This window comes from Macaca thibetana, chromosome 12 (assembly GCF_024542745.1).
Source record: "Macaca thibetana thibetana isolate TM-01 chromosome 12, ASM2454274v1, whole genome shotgun sequence".
Lineage (NCBI taxonomy): Eukaryota > Metazoa > Chordata > Mammalia > Primates > Cercopithecidae > Macaca > Macaca thibetana.
In genome coordinates, this window is record NC_065589.1 from 110,483,950 (window position 1) to 110,497,722 (window position 13,773).

Genomic DNA, 13,773 nt, shown 5'->3' on the forward strand with positions numbered 1-13,773 from the left:
GGCCTAGAGCTGGTCAGGATTTTACTTTTCAGTACGTGAAGTAACTGTACTCCTATAGGTACTGTATAGCAGTGAGTCCAGAATCATCTTTAGCCCAAGCACAGGGGGAATTTATCAGGATTACAGGGTGTGGATCCTCCAGGGAAATTATGGTTTGGGATCATTAAGATGCAGAGATGCCCGTTAGACCAGTGTATCACATTGCTCAGCTGTAACCTTTTAAGTCTCTATTTCCAATTGATAGTGACATGAATAGTGCAAGGAAAATGGGTCTGAGTATTTTCTTGAACTCAAACACCACTGTACTTTTTTTTTTTCGTGATGTGAAATATAGTCAAATCTTTGGCATTATTCCTCCATGATAAATATTTATGTTGTGTCCCCATTTTCTTATCTGAAGATACAACCTTATATTTTCAGTGAGGTTCTTTCTTTTCTTGAGACCTGATACCTGCCAGGAAGTCATAGAAAAAAAAGAAGGGTTGTGAGAGAGGATACATGGTACAGCCTCTCCCTTGAGCCACGATCCCAGACCCTGGCACTTACCCAGAGGAGAGTTCTTTCGTTTCTAAAGCCTTCCTTGGGGGAGGCTGTTCTAGGTCTTGCCTCTGAACTGACAGGGTCAGAGTCGCGGCTCTTGCATCCAGCCTAAATGTATCATGCAGTCATGCATTCCTTTCTGTCACGGTGTTCCTGCTGGGAGCACAGAGGAAGCTAAGACAGCCAGCTGCCCCCTCCACCCAGGTACTATAATAGTGGTCAGCGAAACAGTTGTTTCTCTATGTATAACCATTCTGGTTGTGTTTATGCGTGTGTACATGGGCACACAAGTGTATTTGTTTACAGTTTATTGGGAAGGCAACTGTCTGGCATCAGTTACTGGTGATCCACAGCTTGTCTGAAGAAAATAAGAGTATTAAAAACAATGCAAGCGATTCTTTTCTATCTCCAGATTTTCAGACCAGCTCATTTCTGTTTGTCGATGGCCATCAGGTCCGTGTCACATCCCTAAAGCCTCTGTCTTCCCCGCTGCTGTGTGCTGAGCTGGATGTGCCAACAGTGATGAACAGAGAGTTCCCAGGGTCCATAAATTGTGTTCCCACTAATGAACTTTGCTATACCTTAAGTGATAGTAATGGCCTTTGAAATTTGGGCAGTTGTATAATGACTCTCTATAAAGTACATTGATTTTTTTTCTTTCATTCTTTCTTTTTATTTCATTTTTACCCATCTGAAGCACTCTTTCAAGGTCTTCTCAGTTTTGCTGCTAAAAATCGTGGTTACTGTTGCCTTCAGGTCCCCTTTTACTTGCATATCCACACTGTACGCTTCCGTTTCCATATCTCTACATTGCAAATGAGGATGATTGTGTTTTCCCATCCAATAGGTACTATTACTATTTATCTGCCTCACAGTCAAGTTTTATTAATTACTTAATGAGTGGTACTAAAAACAATTAGTGTTTGGGAGCAGAGAGTGTTACATACATGTTAAGAACAAAAATTGTGAGACACAGAGGTTGAATTCTAAATAAAGAAAGCAAGTTTGACCAGTCGTAGTGGCTCATGCCTGTAATCCCAGCACTTTGGGAGGCCAAGGTGGGCAGATCACGAGGTCAGGAGTTCAAGACCAGCCTGGCCAATGTGGTGAAACCCTGTCTCTACTAAAAATACAAAAATTAGCTGGGTGTAGTAGCACATGCCTGTAGTCCCTCCTACTCAGGAGGCTGAGGCAGAAGAATCGCCCAAACCAGGGAAGCAGGGGTTGCAGTGGGCTAAGATTGCGGCACTGCCCTCCAGCCTGTACAACAAGAGTGAAACTCTGTCTCAAAATAAAATAAATAAAAATAAAGTAAGTTTCATCTTTTTTTTTTTTTTTTTTTTTTTTTTTGAGACTGGGTTTTTTTGAGACTTTGTTGCCCAAGCATTCAGCTGGGCGATCTCGGCTCACTGCAATCTTTGCCTCCCGGGTTCAAGTGATTCTTGTGCATCAGCCTCCCGAGTAGCTGGGACTACAGGCGTGCACACTTGGCTAATTTTTATATTTTTAGTGAAGATGGAGTTTTGCCATGCTGGCCAGGCTAAAGTTTCACCTTTTAATTTGAGCAGTGAGTGGGTCCCCACAATGGCCTCTGCCAAATGGCGTGTGTGCTCGGGAGTATGAAATGTGCACTCTTGATCCTGCCCTGCTGGATCTTGCACTCTTGCATGTCATTCTGAACATGTCATTTCTTTTCTCTGCTCTCCATTTGTGGGCACTGATCAGTTGAAAACACCCTATACATAAGCTTTACCCATTTAACTAAAAAAGGCCAGGAGAGTTGAAACTGCAGTGGGCTATACCTTGGCCTGTTTCTTTGACACCTTTAAATAGGATAAATACTACTGTATAAGATGATGCACGCTCATGAAGCCTCAGAGGCGGCTTTACTAGCGAGCTCTAACTTCACCATTAGATTAATACAAGCTTATGGCAGGCCCAGGTACCTCTGTGACTCCTATTTAGGCCCTAGACATCAGAACTGTGACCTGGGCTCTCCCTTGCTTACAGAGCCTTAAGTCCAATAGCTACCTGCCCACATCAGAATACATAAGTCTTTGAAATAGAAGTGTTGAGAAATGCTCTGTATCACACCGATCACTAGAGAATAGAATTTGCAATCATCATCCCGTTTGGCAAAATAATTGCGAGCACTTATTAAGCCCCTACTATATGTGGCATCGTGCTAGGTGATGGAATGAAGACAATGTAAGAGCAATATGCTGGTGTGGTTATTTCAGTATCTTCTTGTGCTCGCCTGGTGAAAAACGCGTCGTGTAATTGACAAGTCTAGAGCACAAACGATGAAATGAATACTGAGTAATATATGATAACCGTCACAAAGGAGGCATTGAGGTCTGATGGGAGTTCAGAAAATGGAGCAGGTATTGAGGGATGCCAGGTAAAAGGTCAGAAAGGTGACAAAGTTTGAACTGGACTTCAGTCAAAGAGCCAAATGTGGACCGAAAGAAGAAGGTGGGTAAGAAGGAAAAGTGGTAGTGGAAGGAAAAGAGAAGAAGGTAGAAGGAATGCGTAGAGCTTTAGAGAACAACATGCCAGACCTTTGTTCTCTGCTTGGTGAGAACAGAAGACTTTTTTTTTTTTAACATCAGGAAGTAGTTGAAAGATAGCTTGAAATGCAGAAAAGGGTCAGCTTTTGAAGAGCATTGAATTTGGGTTTTATTCTACTGGGTCTGCCTTGAATTCCATCCAAAAGGGCATAGATATTTAAGTACCAGAAGTTCCTTTATTGCAGTCAGTTTGGAAGGCACTTCTTGTACATCAACTTCCTCCATGAGCTGGGGAAAAGGTCTCTGTGGTCTTTGAACTATTCAAAAGAGCTGCGCCAAACAGATGCCAGAATGGGCTAAGTAGTGTGCGTCTCCCCCAGCACTGAGACCAGAAAGCCCCAGAAGATATGGAAATCCACGAGTTCAGAGGATGGGCAAGTTGCAAGTGGCCTTTTAAAAGCCTTCTCTTCCGTGTTATTTCTCTTCCGCTAAATGCATCACTGACTCTATTAGCCCCAGTGCCGAGAATTTCAACTTGTTTTCACAAATGACAACAAAAAACTCCATCAGAAATGATAGTTTCTTTAGCTCATCAAATCTCTATTCACTGCAGAAACGTTGTTGTCCTTGTGGCTTGTGATCTATGATTGCTTTTGTAAAGACAATGAAAAGGCAAAATATATAGGTGGAAACTTAAATTGACTTTATATCGCTAAGATTTACTGTCTTCAAAAATAGCATGCTAGATTAATGCATTTCTGATTTCAAGGTGCTTTGTTTTAAAAAAAAAACTGGTCTTTGCACATAATAATTCTATCAGACCAATGGTCTGTGGAAGAAAACGTTGTATGTGATTTACTTCTGGGGGCTTTGAAGAATGAAAATACTGTTTTTTACTAATGATCTGAGATATATAAAACATGGTTATAATATGCAAAGACATCTTTCAGTTATGGACTTTTTCTCCTTCGATGTGTTTGTTGTAGGATCTAAGAGAGGAATGTGTGAAGTTGAAAACAAGAGTGTTTGATTTGGAACAGCAGAATCGAACACTAAGCATCCTATTCCACCAGCGAGTCAGACCCACTTCTGATCTGCTCCTCCAGGTATGTGTTTATCTGGAAAACAATCTTTGCTACTGAAATGCTATTGACAGGAAGTTACTTAAGTTGGGAAGTTAGCAACATCTTCATGAGCAAGGCATATTGCATCAGAATCCCTGTTCTTTCTTCTCTCAAGATATGTCATTAAATTTGAATGTGTCTTAAGTTCTTGACTTTCTAAAGCTACAGGCAGATAAGGAAATGCACTAACAAATAATAAACAGGCAAAAGAGACAATCAGAAAATGTCCTGTAGTAAACTAAATGGAACCATAGAAAGAAGTTAGGAAATAATTGATTGTTTTAGGAACCAGCATTAGTAATCTTGCATATGTGATAAGCAAGGAAGAATTTTATGTAATGCCAAAGCACATTTTTTTAAATTTCAAACTCTTTATAATCAGAAATACATGTGGGGGTTGTTTTTCTTTCATATCTCTCTACGCGGAGTTCCTTCTTATAACAGAACGCCTCCTGTTTCTATCTCAGTATTTTTACAGGTTGTCTTTTTCTAAATGCTCTCACTGAACTATTTTTTTTTACTTGCCTTCATAACATGGAAAGCTGTGGAAAGTCAAGCCATTTGAATCGATTTGAAGCTGGTCCTGACAAAGCACTAGAGAATATGTGCCCCTGCAGGGAAAACACATGAATGGGGAGAGGGGTCTGCAGGGCTGGCCTTTGCTGTTTCCGATGTTTGTGATCCTATTAATGTGTATATTTGCTCAAACAAGCTCCCATGAGCTTTGCCCCAAGCCCGTCTGAGGCCAAGCTGTCAAAGGCTGCATCGAGGTTTCACAGGGGCAGTGTGCAACATACAAAGGGCAGCCCACCACTGCATGGTCTAATTGGCTGAGAGGAAGGTCATTCTCCAGCCTCTGGTCATCTGGACGATACTGTCCAGCATTATAACCACTAGCCATGTAGGGCTATTTAAATTTTAATTTTAAAAATTTAAATTAAATTAAAATTAAGTTCCTATGTCCAACGAGCCACACTTCTAGTCATCAAAAGCCACATGTGGCCAGGGGACTACCTTAGCGAACCGCGCACGTGGAGAACATTTCCCTCATTGTGGAAAGCTCTGCTGGACGGTATTTTTCCAAATGATCCAGATTGTGTTGCTAATTTACTCTGAATTTTGGCATAAAAACCTTAGGACTCCTCAGAGAAATAATGGGAAATTGTAATTCATTTCAGAGAAAGAAAGATGTTTGGTAAGCTGAACATCAAAATGTAATTTGCCCCCCAAATTAAAGTAAAACAGCTCTCTGAATTATAAAATAAATCTCATCTCCTAAATTAATTTCCTCTCTGCCTTACATGTTTGAACATAATTCATAATTTATGACTCAAAAATTGTGTGGGGCGGGAGGGAAGTCATCTATCTCTATTCTGTTTTCTGTTCCTGACCACCATAAATATTTGTCATGGGGATCTTGCATTTATAAAAAGCTGTGTTTCTTTCATAATCTCATCATCAAGATTCAATATTAGAACTACTTTTTTTTTTTTTTTTTTTTTTTTTGAGATGGAGTCTTGCTCTGTCTCCCAGGCTGGGGGGAGTGCAGTGGCGCGATCTTGGCTCACTGCAAACTCCACTCCTGGGTTCACGCCATTCTCCTGCCTTAGCCTCCCGAGTAGCTGGGACTACAGGCGCCTGCCACCACGGCCGGCTGATTTTTTTTTTTTTTTTTTTTTTTTTTTTTTTTAGTAGAGAAGGGGTTTCACCATGTTAGCCAGGATAGTGTCCATCACCTGACCTTGTGATTCACCCATCTCAGCCTCCCAAAGTGCTGGGATTACATGCATGAGTCACTGCGCCCGGCCCTCTAGAATTACTTTTAAAAACTGTTGCATGTTCCTGATTTTTTTCTGTTCTGCATGTTGTAACTTGAGGCTTTTCTGAAGTAGTGTTTAAGACTCTGCCGTCCCTGTTTATGAATTGTGATCATTTATTTGCACGGTAAACACACGTGCTATGGATATATAAGCATTTTCATTGGCTGTCACAAATTTCTTAAATTCATACCCAAAGATCAGGGGATGATATATATGCTAACAATAAAAATGAGTGTTTATTCATTTGGTGTTTTCAGCCAACACACTTCATATTTCTCCCAAATAGTACTGCCTTCCAGGAGCCATTCTAATTTAAATATTTATAAAAGATGGACTGTTAATAATTCTGTGAAGAATAATGATATAAAGTGTGATACCTGCCCTCTTAACATCTTGGAGCTCATAATCCAAGACAGAGGACATGACTGGCTTTTCAGATGGTGTGTTAATTATTTCACTCATGGCTTTTCATTTTCTGTTAGTACTTTATGGTTCAATTGATAAACAAAATATATACAATGGAGCTAAAATACAGTCATTCCAAACTTGCTTTACACCTATGGATACTCAGTCATTATGTGTTGAGTGGAATAATGAACAATAATAATTCATTGTTCTGGAGAGTTATTTCACATAAACCTAAGAGAGGTCTATGCTCCCACCTCTTCTTTTGAAGCTTTCCTGTCTTACATGAATGTCAAGGCACTATGCAGTCATGTATTTCAGCCCAGTATGTCTGAGGATGTGGTGGGTGGGGGCAGCAAATCCACCAGTGTGCCCCTGGTCCCAAATATTATAGACCCTATAGCTGCTGCCCATGGTCTGTGGATTCATTATAGCAGATTTCTAAGTAGTTTTTTGCACTTCTTAGAAGGCTGCATTAGTTATTATTTGTTGAATACAGCCTAATGATTCACTACATTCCAAAGTTGCTACCTGAAGAGAAATACAGAAAGAAGAGTTAGGAACACATTGTGATTTAGGTAGACAAATTATAAATAGTATAAAGGAAAATAACATATAAGAAACAGACAATTCTTTGTCCCTTAAAAATACAGAATAAGAGGTTACATGGATATCATTTAGCAAATTCTTATGTGGGAGAAACGGAAAGGAAGCGCTCTGGGAGCCAGGTCCCTGAGGGAAATAAGAAAGGCCTAAGCTGAAATTAAAATCTTAAGAATGACAACAAACTTCTCTTTGATTTTGGTTTCTAGAATGATATCTCTGGGACTATGAGTGGCAATAAATCAGATTAAGAAGACCCCCCCCTCCATAGTAAAATCAACATTGGAAGTAAATTTCAAGGAATTGAGATGGCAGGATAGCAAACAAAATCCAAAAGTAATGTTCTTACAGAGACTGGAATCTCTTAACTAAGCTCATTTGAAGCTGCTTGTCCAGATTCACTGATGCTCACCATTCTCCCTTTTAAATCACACTGAACAATACCCTCAACTTAATGAATGTTGGCAACTGGTAAAGAGCTCTCTACCATGTGCACTTATTTCTCTTACCAGTGGAGCTGAATACTTGCCAAGAATGAGTTATTTTTGTTACTCAGTAGGTCTACTAAAGTAGTATTTGTGATCAAATTAAATATAGGTGTCTATAAAAATAAATTGTGGGAGACCAGAAATTGTATTAAATGTGGAACAGTTCTGCTGCAAACTGCTCAAGTGGTTTTAAGTTCATGTACCATTGTTTAGGAAAACAAAAGTTAGGAATCATAGGCAATGTATAAAGTGTGTGTTGCCAAATTTTTTAAAAAAGATAATGGAAGATTTCAACAAAAAGATCTCTAAGCAAAGAAGCAGCCTTGGCCATACCGAAAATGTCATATACCAAATGTATAGTAGTGCTTACCATGTGTCAGACTCTATTCTACAACCTTTACAGCACTCACCAATTTCATCTGTATCACAGTCCCGTGGGTAGGACCTATCATTGCACCTGTTTTACAAATGGGAATACTTTGGCATAGACAGGCTAAGTCCTGTAGCAGGTATTTGACAGACCAAGGATTTAAACCTGAAAATCCGGTGAAATTAAGTGCCCCCTTTCACCTCCAATTGGTGCTCCCTCTGTGTGGAACATGAATGAGTAAGAGGACAAATTTTCTGATTCCCTGCTGTAGGTGACATTTGAATTAACTGGTCCACCTGGGATTGAGTCAGATCAGAGGGCTTCGGGAGTACAATCCCAATAAGGAGCCTGACATCTTTACACATTTCTGAAATGTGGCATCTAAGATTTTCCCCTCCCTATGTGTTCTTTTACTTGTTTTGGATGCCTGTGTAATCATTATTCTGACAGGACATTATTCTCGTAGTTTTAGCCTAAGACAATGTTTTCTTTTCTTTTTCATCTGATATTTCAAAAAGTCCTACTACTGATATCCTTAGGCCAAGTTAGGAAGAAAAGAATTTTATAGGGTAGATTATTCACGTCAACAGTGGAGGATCTGACAGCTTAGAACCAAGGTGCAAAAATTTGCTGTTACTTCTTAGAATGCGAACTTTTTGCTTTTGCTAGCGTTTTATACTATTATTTCCAATAAGATGAGAGGGCTTTTACATTCTACTTGTTCCTCTTTTCCTCTCTCTTAATTTTCAGTGTAAATCTATCCGTGAGTCTGATCTGGCAAGACACTGCACACTTTGCTCTCCACCTGTCCACAAGCCAAGCATCCCACTGGGAAATCCAGCCAAGGGCCACCCCAGCAAGGGGCCAGCCAGGGCCTTGGCAGTCCTCAGTGAACTTTCCCCATACTGGAGTTCATGTAGTATCGGTGGTCTATGCCACAGTTAAGGGTCTTGTGTGGAATTGTAGAATCCTAGCCTCCATGAGTGGGGGTCATCCAGTGCAACCCACGTAATTAGAGATTTCTTGATAACTTTTAATTTTAAGTCAGCAGCAATCTCTTTGAGGATAAGAGCTTTTACTTTTTACCCCTTTACATATACTATCCCTCTTTATAATACGTATTCAGTGCATTACATATACTATCCCTCTTTATAATACGTATTCAGTGCATTACATATACTATCCCTGTTTATAATACGTATTCAGTGCATTACATATACTATCCCTGTTTATAATACATATTCAGTGCATTACGTATACTATCCCTGTTTATAATACGTATTCAGTGCATACTTGTTGATGGCTTTGCACTTAATTGCATACATTTTTTTCTAAAACTCAGTGTGTTGGGGAGGAGATTCCAACCCTGATAAGATTCTAATCTTCATGGCGGGAAGACCATGCCGCCTTCTGTCCACTTGTGTATATTTTTGTATCAAAGCCCTAGGTGCCCGATTTATATTTTTCCAATTTTTTATTTGTGAGAATCAGAGATTTGTAGACATTTTCACTCTTTGCCACCTTAGGACTTGTCATTGTGTAATGAACACAGCTATACAGCACTACCTGGAACTGAACAATCACATAAACAACCAACACAGAAGTATCTTCTCTAGGATATTTGGTCATTTGGAGAACTTAGAAAATGTTAGCCACATTATACACTTTTTTTTTTTTAATTTTTTTGACAGAGTCTCACTCTGTCACCCAGCCTTCAGTGAAGTGGTGCGATCTCTGTTCACTGCAAGCTCCGCCTCCCAGGTTCACACCATTCTCCTGCCTCAGCCTCCTGAGTAGCTAGGATTACAGGTGTCCGCCACCACACCCGGCTAATTTTTCATATTTTTAGTAGAGACGGAGTTTCACCATGTTAGCCAGGATCGTCTCGATCTCCTGACCTTTTGATCTGCCAGTCTCGGCCTCCCAAAGTGCTAGGGTAACAGTCATGAGCCATTTTCCCCGTCTTTTATACACTTTTAGATGTATATATTTTGCTTTTTCAAAACATCTGCCTTTGGCGTGCTTTTTGTGATGCAAGCTTTTCATTCTGATCAATTGTGGCCTCTGTTGAGACACAAACTAAGAAGGAGCTGGGAGAAGAGGCAAGAACATCCACACAAGTTTGAAGCATCTACCTGGCTTCCCACGCTGTTCATCTTAGGAGTTTCTGGAATGGATGAACTCTGCCCCTTGGCTGTTTGTGTGGACCAGCCATGGAGGCGCCTCCAGCCCTGCCCTACAAACCCGATATCTAATTTAGAAAGACCCACAGGGTGACAGGAGGAGCAGCCAGTGATGCTTCAGGGATGCTGAGTAACGCCAGGGCTCAGATGGCAGAGTGTCCACTGGTGGTGAGCCTGTCATCCTGCATGGTTACAGGACATTGGTGGTTTCATTATGGGCACCGGCCAGACATGAAAACATATGGAGAATGTGCAGCAGGGATTCTGTCGCATGCACTAAGCACTGGAAAGGATATTAACCTGTCAGACCTGCAGAAAGTGGCCCCTTTGAGAGGTAAGGGATGCTTTGAAAAATCACACAGTTCCTGCAGGGCAGGGCTTTTGATGATGAGATGTAACACGTGAGGTTGGTTTGGGATCAAGTAAAGAGCTATACAAAAGATGAGAAAGAATCATCAGGGTTATGGCAAGATGTGATTTTTCCCTCTTCATAATATTCCCAAGACCCTCTATAGACTTGCTTCACACTTCAACAGCCTCATTTTTCTTTTTTTCCTGACACAAATTCTTTACTTCAGCCAAGCAGAAATACTTTCACTCCACAGAGCGTGACATAGGTTTTCCTTCAACTGTTCCACTTTGTATGTCATTTTTCTGTTCAAAATGCTACTCTACCCCTGCCCACCCCACCCCTGCCACTCCTCTTCATTCGATTACCAAATTGGGAGCACCCAAAGTAATGTCAGTGCTGAGGAGTCCATGCGAAATGCATTTGCTCAAGAGCCTGTGGTCTACAAGTAAGCCTGAATGTGAAATGATGTGCTGAAAGGCATGTGGGAAGCTATAGCAGCCGGGCAGAGACAGGCGTGGGGCAAGTGGAATCCTAGCTCTGCTTGCAGAGGGCCCTGGGGAAGGCCCAGCAGAGGAAGCCATGCCTCCATGTGACTCTCGGTGGACAAGAGAAAGTATAAATGCCATCCGGAAAGAACACGCTGTGCAAAGGCATGAGAAATTCTCTTCCTCACAATCTGGTTTCTAAATTCATATGCTTTGGAGGTACTCCTGGAATAAGATCACAGCTCCCCGCCCCACTCAGTCTCCTACTCACACCTTGCTCACTAAGTCCTGGTGGTGTTGATATATTACTTTGTAAGTATGCTACAATTCTTTTTGCATACCTTTGCTCTTCATTCCCAAAGCAATTGAGGGGCGTATTTTTGTTGTTGTTGTTCACAAGACCGAGAGCTTACTAGTCCGTGTGTCATGACTAAATGCTGTGTTCCCGTTAGCTTACATTCAGAATTATCATGGAAGGTGCGTGTGGTCTGTTATAAGGAAGTCAAGGTATGATTCCTATTCTTTTCTTGCTTGATTTGGCCTTTATTTTCTTAGGGACAAAAACCTTGTTTTGACCTTTGAATCCTCCCAGCACACAACTTGAATAAACGTGAGCCTCAATAAATGCTGAGTGAACTAAGGATTATGTGAAACCAGGCAAATGGAAATGCTTGTAAAAGAGGTACAGGGAGGTGGTTTCACAAATGAAATAGCTCCAAGGGAGGGAAGAGGAGAAGGGAGCGAGAGCAGTTCTTAGGGTGCTGGGTATTTAAGGTGATAAAGGCAGGCTTTGAAACATTATGTTTGGATGGGTCAAGACAATTAGGGGAAATTATCTCTCCTTTTAAATGAGTTTCAGGTGTTTTATTGTTGTTTGTTATGTTTTCTCTCTTCCTGTGGCCGGTGAGACTGCAGACATGGGTTCTATCTTGGAATTGTTGGCTCCAGAAGCTGTGGAGATTGTATTACATGAATGTGCCTTTGGTCAGAGGGACCGATGTTTCCATATTGTTTCATGGGTTTTTATCTCTCCATTCCACTCCCTCTTAAATTTTAAGTAACTTAATGGAAGGCACCTAACTTTCTAGTCTTCATATCCTCCTAAAATTAGATATATGTATTAATTGTATTAATATGTATTAATTGCTTTCAAGAGCGCATGGCTGACTTCTCATCATAAGTGTCAATCTATATTACTATGTGGTTGGCTCTACATAAACCATCCTCTCACCAAAACAATGAAAACTCTCATGCTCTGAGATCAGATGCCTTAAGGGGCTAAACCAGGTGAAGGAAGCAGGAAAGGAAGTTGTGTGCACTGCGGCCAGCCCCAGCCAGTTTGGTCCCATGGAAATGCTAGTTAGGTGTCACCATAGCTTTGAAAATTTTAAGAAGCTAGAAATGCAGACTTTTGCATGTAGTCTCTCAATTTTTAAATGTTGGCTAACACCTAGTTCAACTATTTCATGACACTGACGAAACCCAATAAGGCAACTGTGCACCAGGATTGGCCTGCAACCTGCTTTTCGTTCTCTGCCCTGAAAATGATGGCTTTTTAATTTAAAATGTGGTGCATGTACTCAGAATACCTGGGCACTATGCTGCACAATCATATTCATGGGACAGCCAGAATATATTGCTTTATTCATTATTTCAACAAAAATTCATTGAGCACTATGTCCTCAGTAGTGTACTGGCTCCTGAGGACACAGAGATAGTTTAGACACAGTTTCAGACTTAAAAAGACCATCATTTAATAAAGAGACAGATAATGTAAACAAACAGTTTTACAGTAGAGTAGTAAATGCAACAGAAACATTTACCATCCAAGGTTCTCAGAGGAAAAAGTGACAAACACTATTCTGGGTGTCAGGAAGCTTTCTAGGGTATGGTCACAGCTAACCTTGACTTTGAGGAATAAATAGGAGTTTGTTAGGGTAACAGTTTCCAAAAAGCAATTTGTGAACTAAGTTCAGGACTAATACTGGGATTCGTATTTATATTGAACCCAGGTCCTGGATTTAATGATAGCTGTAAGATTATAAAATTGTCTTACCCTGATTCAGCCTTGTTTGGCCTTCCCAACCTCTTGCAACAATATCAGATTAACTCACCCAGCTCTGCAGGAAAACAAGAACCTCCAGGAGTGGTTGAAATTTCTGTCACTGTGACCTTCAACAACACTTCTTTCTAGCTTTTTAACTGAAGAAGAATCTAGTTAAACTGAATTGAGAAGCCTAATGGAAAAGTGAAGAGCCCTCAGTGTCTAAAGTTTGTTTTAAGGATTTCAACATTGAATAGAGGTTCAAACCCTGAATATAAATCAACATTATATTGCAATAGACTAAGTGATTGAAGTGTAAATTCAGGAAATGCACCTTGTAGCATGAAACATTCAGGCGATGTATATTTTTATCATATTTCAAACACAGAAAACCTGATTATCCTGAATTTAGTAAATTTCATGCAGTAAATGTTTATCATGGTAACCTAAAAACTCCCCTAGTAAAAATTGTTATTAAGCACTACATTTTCGTTCTGAGTTTTGGATAAATAGAAGGATTTTGAAATGCAAGCGATAGGAAGTACTGAGAAGGGAATGGTGATGTTTACCTGGGGATTTCATTATGCAGATTACAGCATTCATTTCTTGGCACTGGAAATCGTGGACTGTCCATTGCTATCAGCAGATGTCACACTAGGGACATCTTATTCCTGGCACAAAAAGATTAAGTAACCTAAACTCTGACATGAAAGACCAGTGTTTCCAGAAATGAAAAGCAATTTTGGCTTTGTTCTGTCACCTGTCTTACCACGAGGGTGCACTGGTCTAAGAGCAGCCCTGAAACACTCAGGAACAGCTTTCCGGAGTTGGCCAGTGATTTGCAATCTG

General features: G+C 40.5%; 1 protein-coding gene across 6 annotated transcripts in view; it reads left to right on the forward strand.

The window, feature by feature from the left end:
* The window catches only part of NCKAP5 (NCK associated protein 5), a 977,998-nt gene that overhangs the window by 786,320 nt on the left and 177,905 nt on the right, over positions 1-13,773 (forward strand). For all 6 annotated transcript variants that reach the window (XM_050750930.1, XM_050750929.1, XM_050750926.1 and 3 more), the window contains one exon: positions 4,037-4,156. In XM_050750930.1, coding sequence (XP_050606887.1) covers positions 4,037-4,156 — 120 coding nt within the window. The remainder of the gene's footprint in view (positions 1-4,036; positions 4,157-13,773) is intronic.